Consider the following 14,295-nt stretch of genomic DNA (forward strand, 5'->3'; position numbering starts at 1 on the left):
AGTGCACAGCACCTTAACCGCCAAACCTCGAAAATCCAAATGAAAATCAGATAGACTCTTAAACCGAATGTTTGCTAGCGATGGCTGCAGCATTGTTGGCCCGCAAACATAGCCACATAGCAGCAGACAGGGCTGATATTCTGCTGAATAGTCACAGCGAATATTAATAAACAGAGAATTTTGAAACATAGACAGCCAAGATGTATGGACCAGCATAAATTCAGCTGCAGCCGAACGAGCACCCATAAAACCGATGGCACGCCCAGCTAATAGGTAGCTAATTAGTGCGAGAGAGCGCCTGGGAGGGAGATCGATGCAGACTAAACCCAGGTGGTTTCGTACTTTCTCCGCGAAGACAAAAATAAAATCAACTTTATTCCCAAAAAACCACTGCTGGTCAAGCTCAAGCATGTAGTCCGCAGCTAAAAGCCCCAAGCTTGAAGTCCGAGTCAGCGTGCGGCTGCCCATTTATGTGGAAATGAATAAATAGTTAGCTTTTTGGCCACTAAAAACCTAGCCAGCGACCGACAACCACCGACAGCGAACAGACACAAGCTGATGGCCAAAAAAGAGTGTGGCTTTGATTTTGTGCCCATGATTTAGGTCATTGCACAATGGTAACGAGATCACTGACTAAATTTAGTAACAGTCACTCCATCATTTCACTTATGTATGTATGTGTTTTCCAAACTCAGCTTGTTTTATTTCGAATATTTATGCATAGCCTACGAATTTGAGTTCAGAAATTGGTTTGCTCTCGAATCTGAGACTTGGATAGGATCAAAGTGGAGCAATTAGCAACTGTGTCAGAGAATCCAAAAAGGCTAAACTTAAGCAAGAATCTATGAGAAGCAAGCTCAAACGTGGGCTCTAAACCCTGGATATGTATTTATAACCCACACTAAAGTCTTTCAGTATTGAGTTGCTATTTAACAACTCTTTGACGTTACCACAGCGTCAGTCAATGCACTTCTTGCTGTTCTCCAAGTGGGAACAAAAGTGCCAGAGGTCACCACTTGCATACCGCAAACAAAAATGAGCGGAGTACAAAGCCAGCCCCTAGAAATCACCAGCTTTGTCCGCCTCTTTCTGCCTCTTGGCTCTTCTCCCTTGACGTCTACACTATATAAAGCCTCGAAAGCAATTTTCATGTGCTTTCAACTGAATATTTTGTATCTGTATCTGTATCTTTATCGTTTTAACTGCCGTTGCTGTTGTTAACTGCCGCTGGCTGGCTGACATGACTCATCGTACAGGAAATTCGCGGCCATGGTGCTAAAGAGTGTGGTACGAAGAAGAGGGGACGGATCCAGAGCCCGCTGCAAACAAAACCTAAAGCCGAGCTTTGACTCGGGCCCCAAGAATATGTATGTACATATGTGCGGTCTGTCCGAGTCACGTAAGTCCAAATTGATACGGTTCTGGGGCTAGAAAAGACAAAAACGCAAGCTAAATGCACTACAGTCGGGGCAACAAATACGGGCTAGCCATGTGCACACAAATACATATCTCGCTCGTTCGGCGGGCGAGTTGAGTTGTGCATTTTAGCACATAACGAGCGATAAAGTTCGCGAAAACCTGAGGACGCATTGCATAACGTGTCGCCAATCCCAGGAATTCCCTTGCGAGACATGTTCTCTACGGGTTCTCTCATTTGAATTCCAGCTGTGTGCGCCGAAGGAGGAAGATTGTTTGGCTTAGCCCAGCGAAGGCAAGTAACCAGCGAAGCGCACGCAAAGCAGTAAAGAAAATAGAAAGTTCTGCGCCAGCTCTTCGGGATCTGAGGGGAATCAAGATCCCGGAACGGAGGTGGCAGTGTTCCGCGATGCGTACCTCTCTTCTAGTTGCTTCTCCGGCGGCGGCTGTTCATATCCGCGGCACAATGCACTTTCAAACAAAGGGGAGCCACACTGGCCGTTAGAAGTATGCCACCAACACAAACGCGTCGCGCATGCGCCTTTACGTGCAACAAGTTTTCGATTTCGGTTTCCAGTGGCTAACGGCTAATGGATAATGGCGAGTTGCGGAGATCGCGCGAATGATGAAACTCGCGAGTGCGGCTGATTCGATTTTGGATGTGGATTCGAATTCGATTTCCTACGTCTCGTCAGCTGCGATGGTTGTTGTTTATTCACTTTACTTTACGCGCCTTCCGTTCACACGTCCGTTTTGAGCACCGCTTCGCAGACAACTGATACGTATATGAAATTTTTATAGAAAGGTTTTAACCGCTCGCCAGCATACCAACTCACCGACTCGCCGTCTTGGCGTCTATGTGTTTGCGAGTGCCATTTGAGCCAAGATCGGGGTTTCGCTCCCGCTCTCCATTAGTCTGCCTGCCTGAATGTGTGAGTGCTTCGCACAGTTTTATACCTCTTAAAACCTGACCAAGAAGTCCAACAGCTGATAGAAGAGCACGCTGCCTCTCTTCGGTCATCTGTGCACGGGTGCCGCGCTCTTACTGCGCTCTTCGGTTCCGCCGCAGTTTACGACTTATGGATAAGACGACTGCAATTAGTCACACCAGTGCGTTGATTGCAAAGATCAAATCAAGTTGAAAACAATTAATCGCGGGTTACTGACAAAATGTCAGCCTGTATTAATTTGTTTACAGAACCGAAATAACTCGGAGCTGTCACGTCACTGGTGACCATATTATGCGCTCCTAAATGCCACCGTCTCGGATGGATTCTTTCGAACGCCATTGAACCCGTCATCGCTAGGAAATTTTCAGCTGATGAATACTAATTTTGTATGGAATGGAAATAAAATAATTTAATTTGTATGTGTGCAAAATATATCGAACAAACAAATTATTGTTTTACACATTCCACCCGTGTGAATAAGTTGTGAGTTTCAACGGATGTGATGCTTAGATTGCCACAAAAAACGATCCGCCATCCATCATCAGATAACCGATAATCAGATAAACAAAGATGGTTTAAAATTAATAGTTTTCCGACTATTTTAGCTGTTTAACAACAGATAAGCGGCATTTTAGATTGACACTGAAATAGTATGAAATTAGTCATTCTTCATTGATTTTCCCTTACCAATAAGCAAATTTCAAGAAGTGTTTGCAGGCCGCAGAGAAAAAACCAGGACCCAGGGGTATCGAGAAATACAGGCCCGGGGGTATCTATGTTCGGGCGCCCTCCCTTTACTATAAAAAAATGACCTATATGCATCAGGTGTCCTTGTAAAAACTGCAAGCCCGAGAGAAACCCACTCGTTAGCTGTTAATGTCTTTTACATGTCAAAGAATACTGTACATTTTGCAGTAGAATCGCCTGCATTCATAATATATAGCAACGGAATGTGGCTATGGGTAAAAGTACCTATGTTGACCGTTGAGGTGAAACTCTCACATCAATTGGCGTTTAGGTCAGTGATAGTAATAACATATTTTTTTGCTTAGAAAAAAGTCCTGCAGGTAAAATGATATAATAATTAACCCATGTTAAATCTAAGATTATAGTATCACATAAATGCCTTAAAAGTTCCAAGTACTGCCATGCGGGCAAACCTTATTTTACTAATCAAATATATAAATATTTTTGGCATAGCAAAAGGTCCTGAGACAGTGCGCCCCAAATGCTGTATACTCACGATAATACATGGGAACATTTTGCGAAAATCCCTACAAGACGACCTCAAGAGAAACAATCTTAGTTTACTCTACTATAATTAGCACTTGGCCAAGTTGGTTCGTCTGAGGTAATCTTATCGGCTTCAAACATTTGTAAAAGGGAACTTACCTAGAAATAAACATAATAAACAATTTGATTAATAGGGAGTCGAGGAATGACATCTAAGTTGAAAAGTAAGCTAAATTGTGGATTGTTTCCGGTACCCATGGAGTACAAGGGTCTAACCCGAGAATCAGACCGATGGAAAAATCTACAAAACCTGAAGCTACTAAATATTACCAACCTAGAACCGAAATCCTGACATTTTTTAGATGTTAGGCCTGCAAGATCAAAAATATGTTTAAATCGTAAGATTCAAAAATAATAATACTAATAAATAAATAACATTTTAACCAATAAATATGGTCATTATATTTTAGCAGCGACTTTCTCAGGTATAACATCAATTTTAAATACAATTTACCTTTGAGAGTTTGCTTGATATGAACCCGGAAAGTTACGGGTTGGCTGTTTGGGGTTTTATTAACTTGACCCAAAATATTAACCATATTGGGATTCGCAGCCCACTAAAAAATAAATCCATAATAAATAAGTTCTGCGGCCTTTTTACCCTCTAGTGCCCAAATTTTTTTTTTAATTATTTTCGGATTCAGTATGTATCAAAAGTGAATGTTTGTTTTGGAAAAAATTTTACTTTTGCTCGGATCGAGTTTTATATGACTAAAACGGTTCTGGGAAGATAGGCCAACAAAAAATTAGGTAAAAAATTTTTTTTTGTTAAAATGTTTATTATAAATGTCATTGAGACTGTCAGCAACACAGTACAATTTTGTTTTCTAATTTTTGCCAATTTAAAAAAAAAGTATTTATATGTTGCATTTCCTACAAAATAATTATTTTGTCCGATTTGCACAAATTTTCAACTTCAAATGAATACAGCAGCTTGCGCTAGCTCTAGTATGTATTCCAAACGCAACGAACTTAATTTTTGGACTTTCCTGAATTAGAAAAAACGCAAAACCGTGTGAAAAGGAATAAAAATAATAAAATAACGGTGTTTTTAACATTGCCCGTCTAGAGGCGGTCTTGGGCACTAGAGGGTTAATATTAACTAATTTGGGTATTTAATGCTGGAAATACAGATTGTACAGATTGTGAACCGATCGGAAATCCCTTAAGTGAGAAAGCTACAGGCCAGTGTAAGATACCCGGTCTCCAAGGCAATTTGTGTGAAATTAAAGCTAACATGTGGCTAACTAAGGTGAAAGGTTGCTAAGAAGAGTTTTGCAAATAAAGCAAATGTTGCAAGTCACACGTAGAGCAACATCCATTGGTGCTAGCAACAAATGTATATGTTGCAGATCAACATACATCGAATTTTCGTCTAATAACTCTTAGCTCTTAAAGTCTCAGAACTGTTGCTTCCTCTGACGGTTGTTGCTTAATTTTGATATATACTTCTTTGGTTACCCTATGGACAATATACACTACTGGCCGAAATAATAAGTACATGCGTATGTGGTTTGTTTCAAGTCCTATAAAATTTGTTTGATAAACTTAATGAAAAAACCCACTTCATTTTTAGTTTCCGTACTTATTCCAGATAATAAAAATAACTGCCTAAAGGATTTTACATTTCAAATTTAGAGGCAGGGGTCAATTTTATCCAAAAAGCATGAAAATGGGCTGGCCGAAATAATAAGTACACCCATACTTCTAAGTCTAGAACTCGGAACGTATTAGATATTTTTCACTTTTTTCTTCTTATAAGTAAACTTAGATTAGTATCCAATAAAACCACATTCGTTTTAGGTAACTTTCGCTATTATTTTTGGCATTCTAGCAAGAAGTCTGTTGCAAGTCACTACTAGAAACTCAGACCATGTTTCTTCAGCAAATCTTCACAAATCTTCAAAATTTTTAAATGTATTGGTTACAATACGACGTTTTAAGATTCCCCATAAATTTTTGATTAGGTATGAGTTCGGAAACTGACTTTTTCAACCCATGACGGTTACTTTTTTGTCCCTAAACCAGGCCATGATGACTTTTAAGGTTTACTTTGGATCGTTATCTCGTTGAAAAATCTATCGGAAGGGCATGTTTCCCCAAGCATATGGTTAGAAGATGGCAGTTAAAAAAGTTTTATTTTCGAATTTGGTCGTAATACCATTTATGAGATGTATTTGCACAACGCCATGCCAGGAAAAACACCCCCTGACCTTAATGCATCTGTCTCCGGGCTTAACTTTTTTTTTCGAGTTTCAAAGCTGCATTTTTTGACTTTGGTTTGACGTACAAACCGTCTAGAATCGTTTTCAAAAAGAAATATTTTTGTTTCATTGCCCCAAAGTATTTTGTTTCCACCTCCGGTTCAGACCATACCAAAAAAATGTTGCAAAGCTTTTGCTTCATCTGAAAAAATTTTCCTTGAAGTAATAGAACCTTTTAGGGTATACGTCCTTGTAATCCTGTCTCATGCAGTCTACGCCAAACTGTTCGAGCTCAAATTTAAATGTCAATTTCGCCGGAAATGGCCTTGGATGACCAAACAGGTCCTTTTTGACAAGAGAGAGGTAACTGTTATGAGATGGTCAAGTCAGTCTCCTGTCATAAACCTAAACTAAACATTGTGTTGAAACTTAAAACGTCGAATTGTAACCAAAACATTTTAAAGTGTTGAAGATTAGTGAAAATTTGCTGAAGAAACCTGGTCTCAGCTTCTAGTACTGACTTGCCACAGACTTCCTGCTAGAATACCAAAAATAATAGCGAAAGTTACCTAAAACGAGTGTGGTTTTATTGGATACTAATCTAAGTTTACTTATAAGAAGAAAGAAGTGAAATATATCTAATACCTTCCGAGTTCTAGACTTAGAAGAATGGGTGTACTTATTATTTCGGCCACCCCATTTTAATGCTTTTTGGATAAAATTGACCCCTGTCTCTAAATTTGAAATGTAAAATCCTTTAGGCAGTTATTTTTATTATCTGGAATAAGTACGGAAACTAAAAATGAAGTGGGTTTTTTCATTAAGTTTATCAAACAAATTTTATAGGACTTGAAACAAACCACATACGCATGTACTTATTATTTCGGCCAGTAGTGTAACTGTAACGGCAAGAATCTATATGGTTAAAGTCCCCCTCTACCTGGCCAGCCTTATTAAGAATTCGTGAATTAATTGACTGCATTCAGGCTGTTACCTAATGCTCGCTTCCTGTACAATTTTGGGACAATTCAAAATTATTCCAAATCAACACATTCACCGTTAATTGATCGGATGCTTCAGTACAACATTGGAACTAATTTGGCTCGTCAAATGCTGTTCGACCTTCCCGGCGAGCATTACCCGTGTCTTCTCGGAGATTTGTTGCTGTCAAATATTTAAAACAATTACCTTCTATTGAGCGTTGTTTAACATGCCACATAATCGAGTGTTTAGCCGTCATACACACGGCACAGAAATAAAAAAGAAACGCTGAATGAAATCGGTATTTCATGCATAAAGGGAAGAAATCGGCATGGCGCATGCATATGGCCCAGTACAACAATTGCCTCCTGCTCAACGGGTTCAATGACATTTTCTGGTGTCATGTTCAATAACAATTGCAAGCAGCTATAGCAAAACAATGAGCCAAATAATGGATGTGTGGAAACGTATATTAACGAACGTGGAGAGGCTAAAAATTAATTAATTTGCGCCACACAAAGTCAGATTCTAATCTGGTGGCACTGGCGATACATTTAGTGTGTTTATCTATAAAATATTATTATATATAAATGTAATCTCGTATATTTTGTTGATTACTGTTGAGAGAAATGTAGAATTTGGAAGACCATTTAAAGACCCACTTTGATCAGATATGTGTATGAGAAGGCATTATCTTTTGATACTTAACTCAATATGCAAACAGTGAATTAGTGCCACTGACATTGAAATTTGCCAAAAGCGAAAATCGCACAAATCGAAGTCAAAACTCACGCGCTAATAAATTTCGCTGCGACAATTCCGAGCCAACAACAAACAGGAGGGGAAACACAGCGAAGCACAGCGGAGCTGATGTGATGCGAGCTGAGCGGCGTTGCGTCAGGTGTCGCCTTCCGTGTCGGAAGATGAAGCTCATCAAATACAAACAAACAAACGTATGGCAGAAAATCAGCTAGCAGGTGGAGCATATAGTATATCAAATCAACAAAATGACAATTGTTTTACTATAAATTTTAATTTCGATTTCAATTTCAGTCAGTGCTGCGTAAGTTTTGCATTTCAAACGCGACGCCTACCGACTGCTAAACGCTCGAATCAAACTTAAATCAATTCATGTCTTTTCGCGAGTTTGTTGATTTCGATGCGATTCTTTTGTGCGGGTGATTTACGAGCCGAGCTCAAAACGAATAAATTGGTTTAATGGATTTCGGGGTTTCTGGGTGGCTCTGGTCTGGATTTACTCAGCTCTGCGCCAAGAATTATGAAATGTGCTGGTAAAATTCCACGTTTCGGGTCAATGAGCTACGAGTACTTCCGATTGGATGCGAATGCTCCTCTCCATATCTCGTTGGGGTGGTTTGGCTCCGGTGGCACATTGGCAGTCAGGCGGGCAGGTGCGATATCAAAGCATACTATTAGCGATTTATATAGTCGAGTAATGGCCAATTTACGGAATTTACGGCTAAAACGCTTAGCACATTTTCAAATAGTTCGCCTCATTCGTATTTTCCCATCAACGGAAGTAAAACAAGTTGAGCAAGATGAGTGCAAAACGACAAGCCAAAAAATCTGCCCAGGTATTTCCCCCAAAAAAAATTCATTCGAAAACCTCCAGCCAATTCTGTGTAAGCACTTAGCAGTCATCGGGGCTCATTGACGTCACAACAGCTCGGCCACTATCCCTTGCACTGCCCTCCGCGCTCCACAACTTCTCTCTGACCCACATTTCAAGCTGCAGAGAGATGCTCCGGAGGAGATTGTCCGGCGCCTGTCAATAGACTCGCGGCAACACTGCAAAAGCGCTTAAAAATACGGGAGATTTCATCAATTCGAAATTCCATAAATATGCATTTATGCATGGGAAAGTTTTCTTCGGTCGCGTGGCTATGCGGAAGTGATTAAGTGCAATTCGTCAGTGGAATATGCAATCTTAAAAGCCTTTAATATTGTTGCCTATCGACTAATCCCCTATTTTACGACCGCATTTATTAATAGTAGAAAAAGCTTGCATATGTTTTAGTTTCAATTTGATATCATTATAGTACTAGGAGAGCGTGATATAACTTAACCAAAAGTGTAATCTCAAATAAAATATGTATCTATATAAGATAATGTCTTGACTGAATCACCAAATGGATTTATCTAGTAAAATGATCACTAGAATCAAGAATTAGACTCTATGGAAAGGTTCATTCGTTGGATAAAATGTAAATCAATTTAAAATTTAAAAACCACACTGTACACTTAAAATAAAGTAAATACAACTGGTGGTGGGGGGTTGACTCAGCTTAAATTGTTTTACTGACCAACAGAAATCGAAAACCAACGGGCGGCGAAAAAAGACTTCTCAGAAAAATTAAAATCGTTGAGTTCGGATCCTTAAGGCGAGAAAGAAGAAAGCACAGTTAAATGAGCGCCCATATTTATCGCATTGCTAATAAATAAAAAAATTGAAAGAGAGCTGATTGCCGGGCAGCCTTTTGTGCTCAGTTGTTGGTGCTTGCCTCTTACCGGTAAATGCGGATTTATGCATGTGGTTAAGAGACCAAGGCAGTCGACAACCATTGGCCCTAATTGGGTTAAAATAACATTAGCGTTTGTGGGTGGGGTTTTAGACTCCAACCTGGGCTATGCCAGTCGGATTGGCCTTGAGAGGGAAGTCTGACTGTGAGCTTTGGAAGCCCATGCCCTCGGAACTGGTACATGAAATGCACCTTCATGAACAATACTTGAATCTTGGCCAGTCATAACAATCTTTACTGGTCCACAAAGTAAACCAAATACTCTCTAAAAGCTCTTCGATCGGAAGGGTCTCAAGCCTTATACGTTAACAGTTAACTAATAAGCGAAAAATTTTGTATTTATTTTGGTTTTCATCCTAATTACGGGTTTCTGAACCATCCCCTACGCCCAGACCAGCTACTATCACAAATTTTTCCACGACAAGTCTCTCCTAACTTATTCGGAAGCCTCATTTTTGATAATATTTTTAATGGTTCAATCCCACTATGTGAAATCATTTCTCCAACATATAGCGTTGGTTTTAATGTGGGCAATTAAAAGATTTGTTTTTGCTTTAACAGCAAACAAAAAACAAACAGATATCGTAAATAAATATTGTAAGTAGAATCCGATCGAAATCGAAGACATTGTACACAAATCAAATGTAAATAGCCGAGCGAATGCAGTATAAATTAAATGGGTTTCGGCTAGAATTTTAGCTGTGGACTTGCCAAGTACTGATAATGTAAGCACATATGTACATTGTGTGAGCCCTTACACTTTTGCCTACTAGTTTAAATAAACCCTAGGAGTAATGGACAGTAAAAAACTCCCGAATTTTTAAATCAATTTAGTGTCAAGTCCCGAAATAAAATATATGATCTTAGTTTTACGCAAGCACTTTAAGCTTTGATTGATACCCACATTCATCTTATTCAAGCACCAGGTTATAGGTCTAAAATATAGCTGTGACCAACGCAAAACTCCAAATGAAAGTCAACGAACCAGCCAGCCAAACAAAGTGCATGCTCGTGGCATAGTTATTAGAACAAAAGAAATTCAATAATAGCTATTTTACAATTACAAAGGCGGCAGGCAAAGGCAAAACAGTTGTTCTGCATATGAGCATATTTTTGTGAGGCTTCCATGCAACATAGCCCATGAAGTCCACATTGCTATAGAAACATAACAATATGCTTCTCGTGTAGTCAATTCCAATAAGGCCAATCAACAAAACTAGGATAAAATAAAAGGGCACATGGTTATAAGCCGGAGGCCTGGACCCAACTTTTATTTTTATGTTTTTGGTTATATAAGTGTATATTCTTCAATGCAAGTTAAGGTAAAACATAATTTTATAACATATACTTATAATTATTTATACCCTTCAAGAGTATTATAATTTTAGCCAGAAGTTTGTAACGCAGTGATAACGTCATTTCCGACCTTTTAATCTTCATGAACAGACGTTCTGAATCGATGTGAAAGCAACTTTGTTTTCAATAGTATATAAGTCGGAACGAGCCAGTTGGGGAAACAATATCATGTAGCTGCCATAGGAAAAATAGGAAATGTATAGGAAAAACTCATAGCATTTTTCAACATTCATACATATTTCCATCTTTTTTGAAACATGGTCACATTTGATTGTTTAAGAGTTCCGATTTTATTTTTATAAAAATCGAACCACTACATCATAAAGCTGCTATAGGAACGATCAGGGAACTACTAGGTAAAAATAGTATGTTCTCTGTTTCATTTACTCTAAGATTTTCAATTTTTTAGTATTTCATACAAATCGGATTACTATATCATATATGTAGTTACCATGGACCATGGACTAGGTAAATGTTGAGAAAAATGTAAAACTGTAAATACAATATGTATAGGTTTACATTACCTGAGTGTTTTGGAACATTTGTATTTCTAATTTATATTATTAAATAAATTTTTCAACACTATAGTTATAGTTCATGCAAGTTTAAAGTAATGTTTTTTAAATTGATCAAAACCCATTTATCATATAAGATGTATATATATTTTATACATATATCTGTAACTTTTTCTTTTCATTTGACCAAAATTAATCTATTCTTAATGGTCCAATTGAAAACAGGAAAAGTATACAAACCTTGGCGTACCGAAGTTAGCTTCCTTTCTTGTTTCTATTATTATATTATTACTTTGCACGGTGGTTTGAACCAAAAATTAATTTTAAAAGTTCAAGATGAAAATTATGATCTTCAACTGATAATTGCATTTGTCAAAGTAGATTTTATGATGAATATCAGAGACACCCAAAAAGTATGCTATTCAAAAAGTATCCAAAGAAATTTGACATCGATTTGACGGGATGTCAAAATTACATTCTACATTTTACAATAAATTATGAAGAATCTCACTCATACATTACGGAAAATTACATACAGTCATAACATAACATAATTATACATTACTGAATAAGCACATTACAAATCTATGAATCATTATTTAAGGCGGTTATTTCCTTAGATTAAGACCTTATGACTTCTATATGCAGTATATATAGTAGCGACATCTTCAACAAAGCTGCTTAATATTTATATTTACTGAATTTTGTATGAAAATAGTTGTACTATAGTTACTTTGTTTATTTATTATATCCAATACATAGTAGAATTGACCTTAGCAAATAATAATAGATTGAATCAAACAAACACCTAATGACGTAAGTTAAAAGTAACAATTACGTCTTCAACCCAACAATTTTTTGAATATTTTTATAGAATGATCGGTATTTACTCAAAAAAATGTATTACTTATTATTTTTAAATTCGGTAATCTGATTTAACAATGCACTTTAATTACCAGTGTTTGCATTTTTTCAGCTAACTGCCGATTGGGGAAACTAATTAGCAAATAATTCAAAATTTATAGTTGCTTTGGGAACGATCAGACAGTTATAAGGAAAATAATGATTATGTTAGTATAAAGACATCGTTGTTTCGTACTTTTTAAAAACAATCAAAAGCAAGAAAAATTGATTAACATATCCATGTAGACTCATTTGGTAATCATGAATGTTGATATCAACATTTATTTTATGATCGGATATGCATCCTTTTGTGCGTTAAGAACTTATAACCCAATTTTGTAAATGGTGTATAAAAGGTATATGCAAATATCACTATCAAATTGAATGATTTGATGAACGGAATTATACTTACGGTTCTGCTTCGATTGACTTCAATTTGGCAACATAGTTAGATGGTATGTAGCCTTCCGATCGAGTCTTCTTGCTGCGAGCCAGCCACCAGTCGCCCTGTGGGTACAATTAAACATGAATTGGGTTTTGTTAGTTTATTTCAGATTTTCTTTTAATACTTTAAGACATCCCATAAAACTATTATAAAGCTTAAATTTCTTATTACATATTTACGTCCTTTATCTATGTACGAACATACATTATTATGCTACACTTTTTTCACCCGATCTCCATAAAGTACAAAGGTATATAGCTTAGTATCAACTGAGAATATTTGTAAAGATAGAAGGAGACATTACCCTTAAAGTATAATCCTGGTCAGAGACTACCAATTTGGTGACCAAATTTATATATCGAGCATCGATGTTTTTTTAGCGATGTTTTTCGAGGTTTTTCGATGCTTTTAACGATATTGATGTTAACAGATGCATCGATGTTTGACGAAACATCGGTTTCTTATTTTAAAAAATGTATTATATATTTATTTATAAGTTTTTATGCTTTTGGAAAAATCTAACAAATTAAAAGACTGCTATAAAAGTTTTTTTTTCCTTCTTTACAATTTTAAACAAAATGGAAAAGTCCTATGGAAGCATAAATATTGTTATAATTTTAAATTATGTCATTTAATATATAAAATATAAGAACAACATATACATACAGCTGTGTTCACTGAAATAGCAGTGCGACAGAGGAACAACTTCAAAACGTTTTTTTGTACATATTCCTTTTTGCAAGCTGATCTATTGCACATTGTTTTTGTAAAATGGAACATAAAGATAAGAATCAAGAAAAAATTCCGTTAGATTTGCTCTATTTTTATGTTTTATTGATATTTTTCACATATGCAGCTCGTTTTGGCCGATCACTGAAATAGCAGTTTTTAATTTTCTTTCGCAAAAAGTGCCGAAATTTCTTTTAATTTTGTAAAAAATGACTTTAATTAAGGTCGTTATTATAGTTTATACTATAATACACCTTTACAACGCAAAAAAAAATTATTTTAGTGGGCGCAGGACCTCACTGCTCCATGAGAGAAAGGTATCAGATTACTTAGCCTAGAAAGAAGGGCAAAACATGTAAAGAGACTCCAAATCTTTCAAATTGTTCTTTTAAAATAGTTTATAAGTCATAAAATATGAACCGAACCCAAAAAAACCAAGGTACGATTCGCAAAACCACAATTGTACAGGCTCGACGCGTACTTCGCTTCAGCAAAGCTCGTCCTTTTGCATCCTCTAGGGATATATGAGCGGGAATTGGCATGGGAATCAGTCATGGGACCATTCGCCGGGGACTTATTGAATACATTTTTGATTCGCGAAGTCCATGGAAAATGTCACTGCTTGGTTACAGGCATATCAAGGCCAGATCCGAGTTCGCCAATAGCCACTTGAACTGCCACTATTCAAATGGCGTAATATCCTTTGGACAAATGACTCCGAACTGGTTTTATTTGGTGGAATAGGACAAGACAATATGTCCGTCGACCTCCAAATACATAGTACCCCCCAAACCATACGCTGAAGACAGTAAAACACGGTGGCCTAAAAATCATGGTATGGGTATACTTTTCATACAACGTTGTAGGTCCCGTATATATGATCTGTGGGATCAAAGACCATTATGTTTATGTCCAAATATTAAAAACTGTCTTGCAGCCGTATCCTGAGGAAAATTGTCCATT

The 14,295-nt window shown here is 37.1% G+C and overlaps 1 protein-coding gene across 1 annotated transcript in view; it reads right to left on the reverse strand.

The window, feature by feature from the left end:
* Positions 1-14,295, reverse strand: part of Src42A (Tyrosine-protein kinase Src42A) — a 39,968-nt gene that overhangs the window by 18,614 nt on the left and 7,059 nt on the right. Inside the window, exon 2 of the mRNA XM_017162117.2 lies at positions 12,571-12,665. Coding sequence (XP_017017606.1) covers positions 12,571-12,665 — 95 coding nt within the window. The remainder of the gene's footprint in view (positions 1-12,570; positions 12,666-14,295) is intronic.

Source organism: Drosophila kikkawai, chromosome 2L (genome assembly GCF_030179895.1).
Source record: "Drosophila kikkawai strain 14028-0561.14 chromosome 2L, DkikHiC1v2, whole genome shotgun sequence".
Classification (NCBI taxonomy): domain Eukaryota; kingdom Metazoa; phylum Arthropoda; class Insecta; order Diptera; family Drosophilidae; genus Drosophila; species Drosophila kikkawai.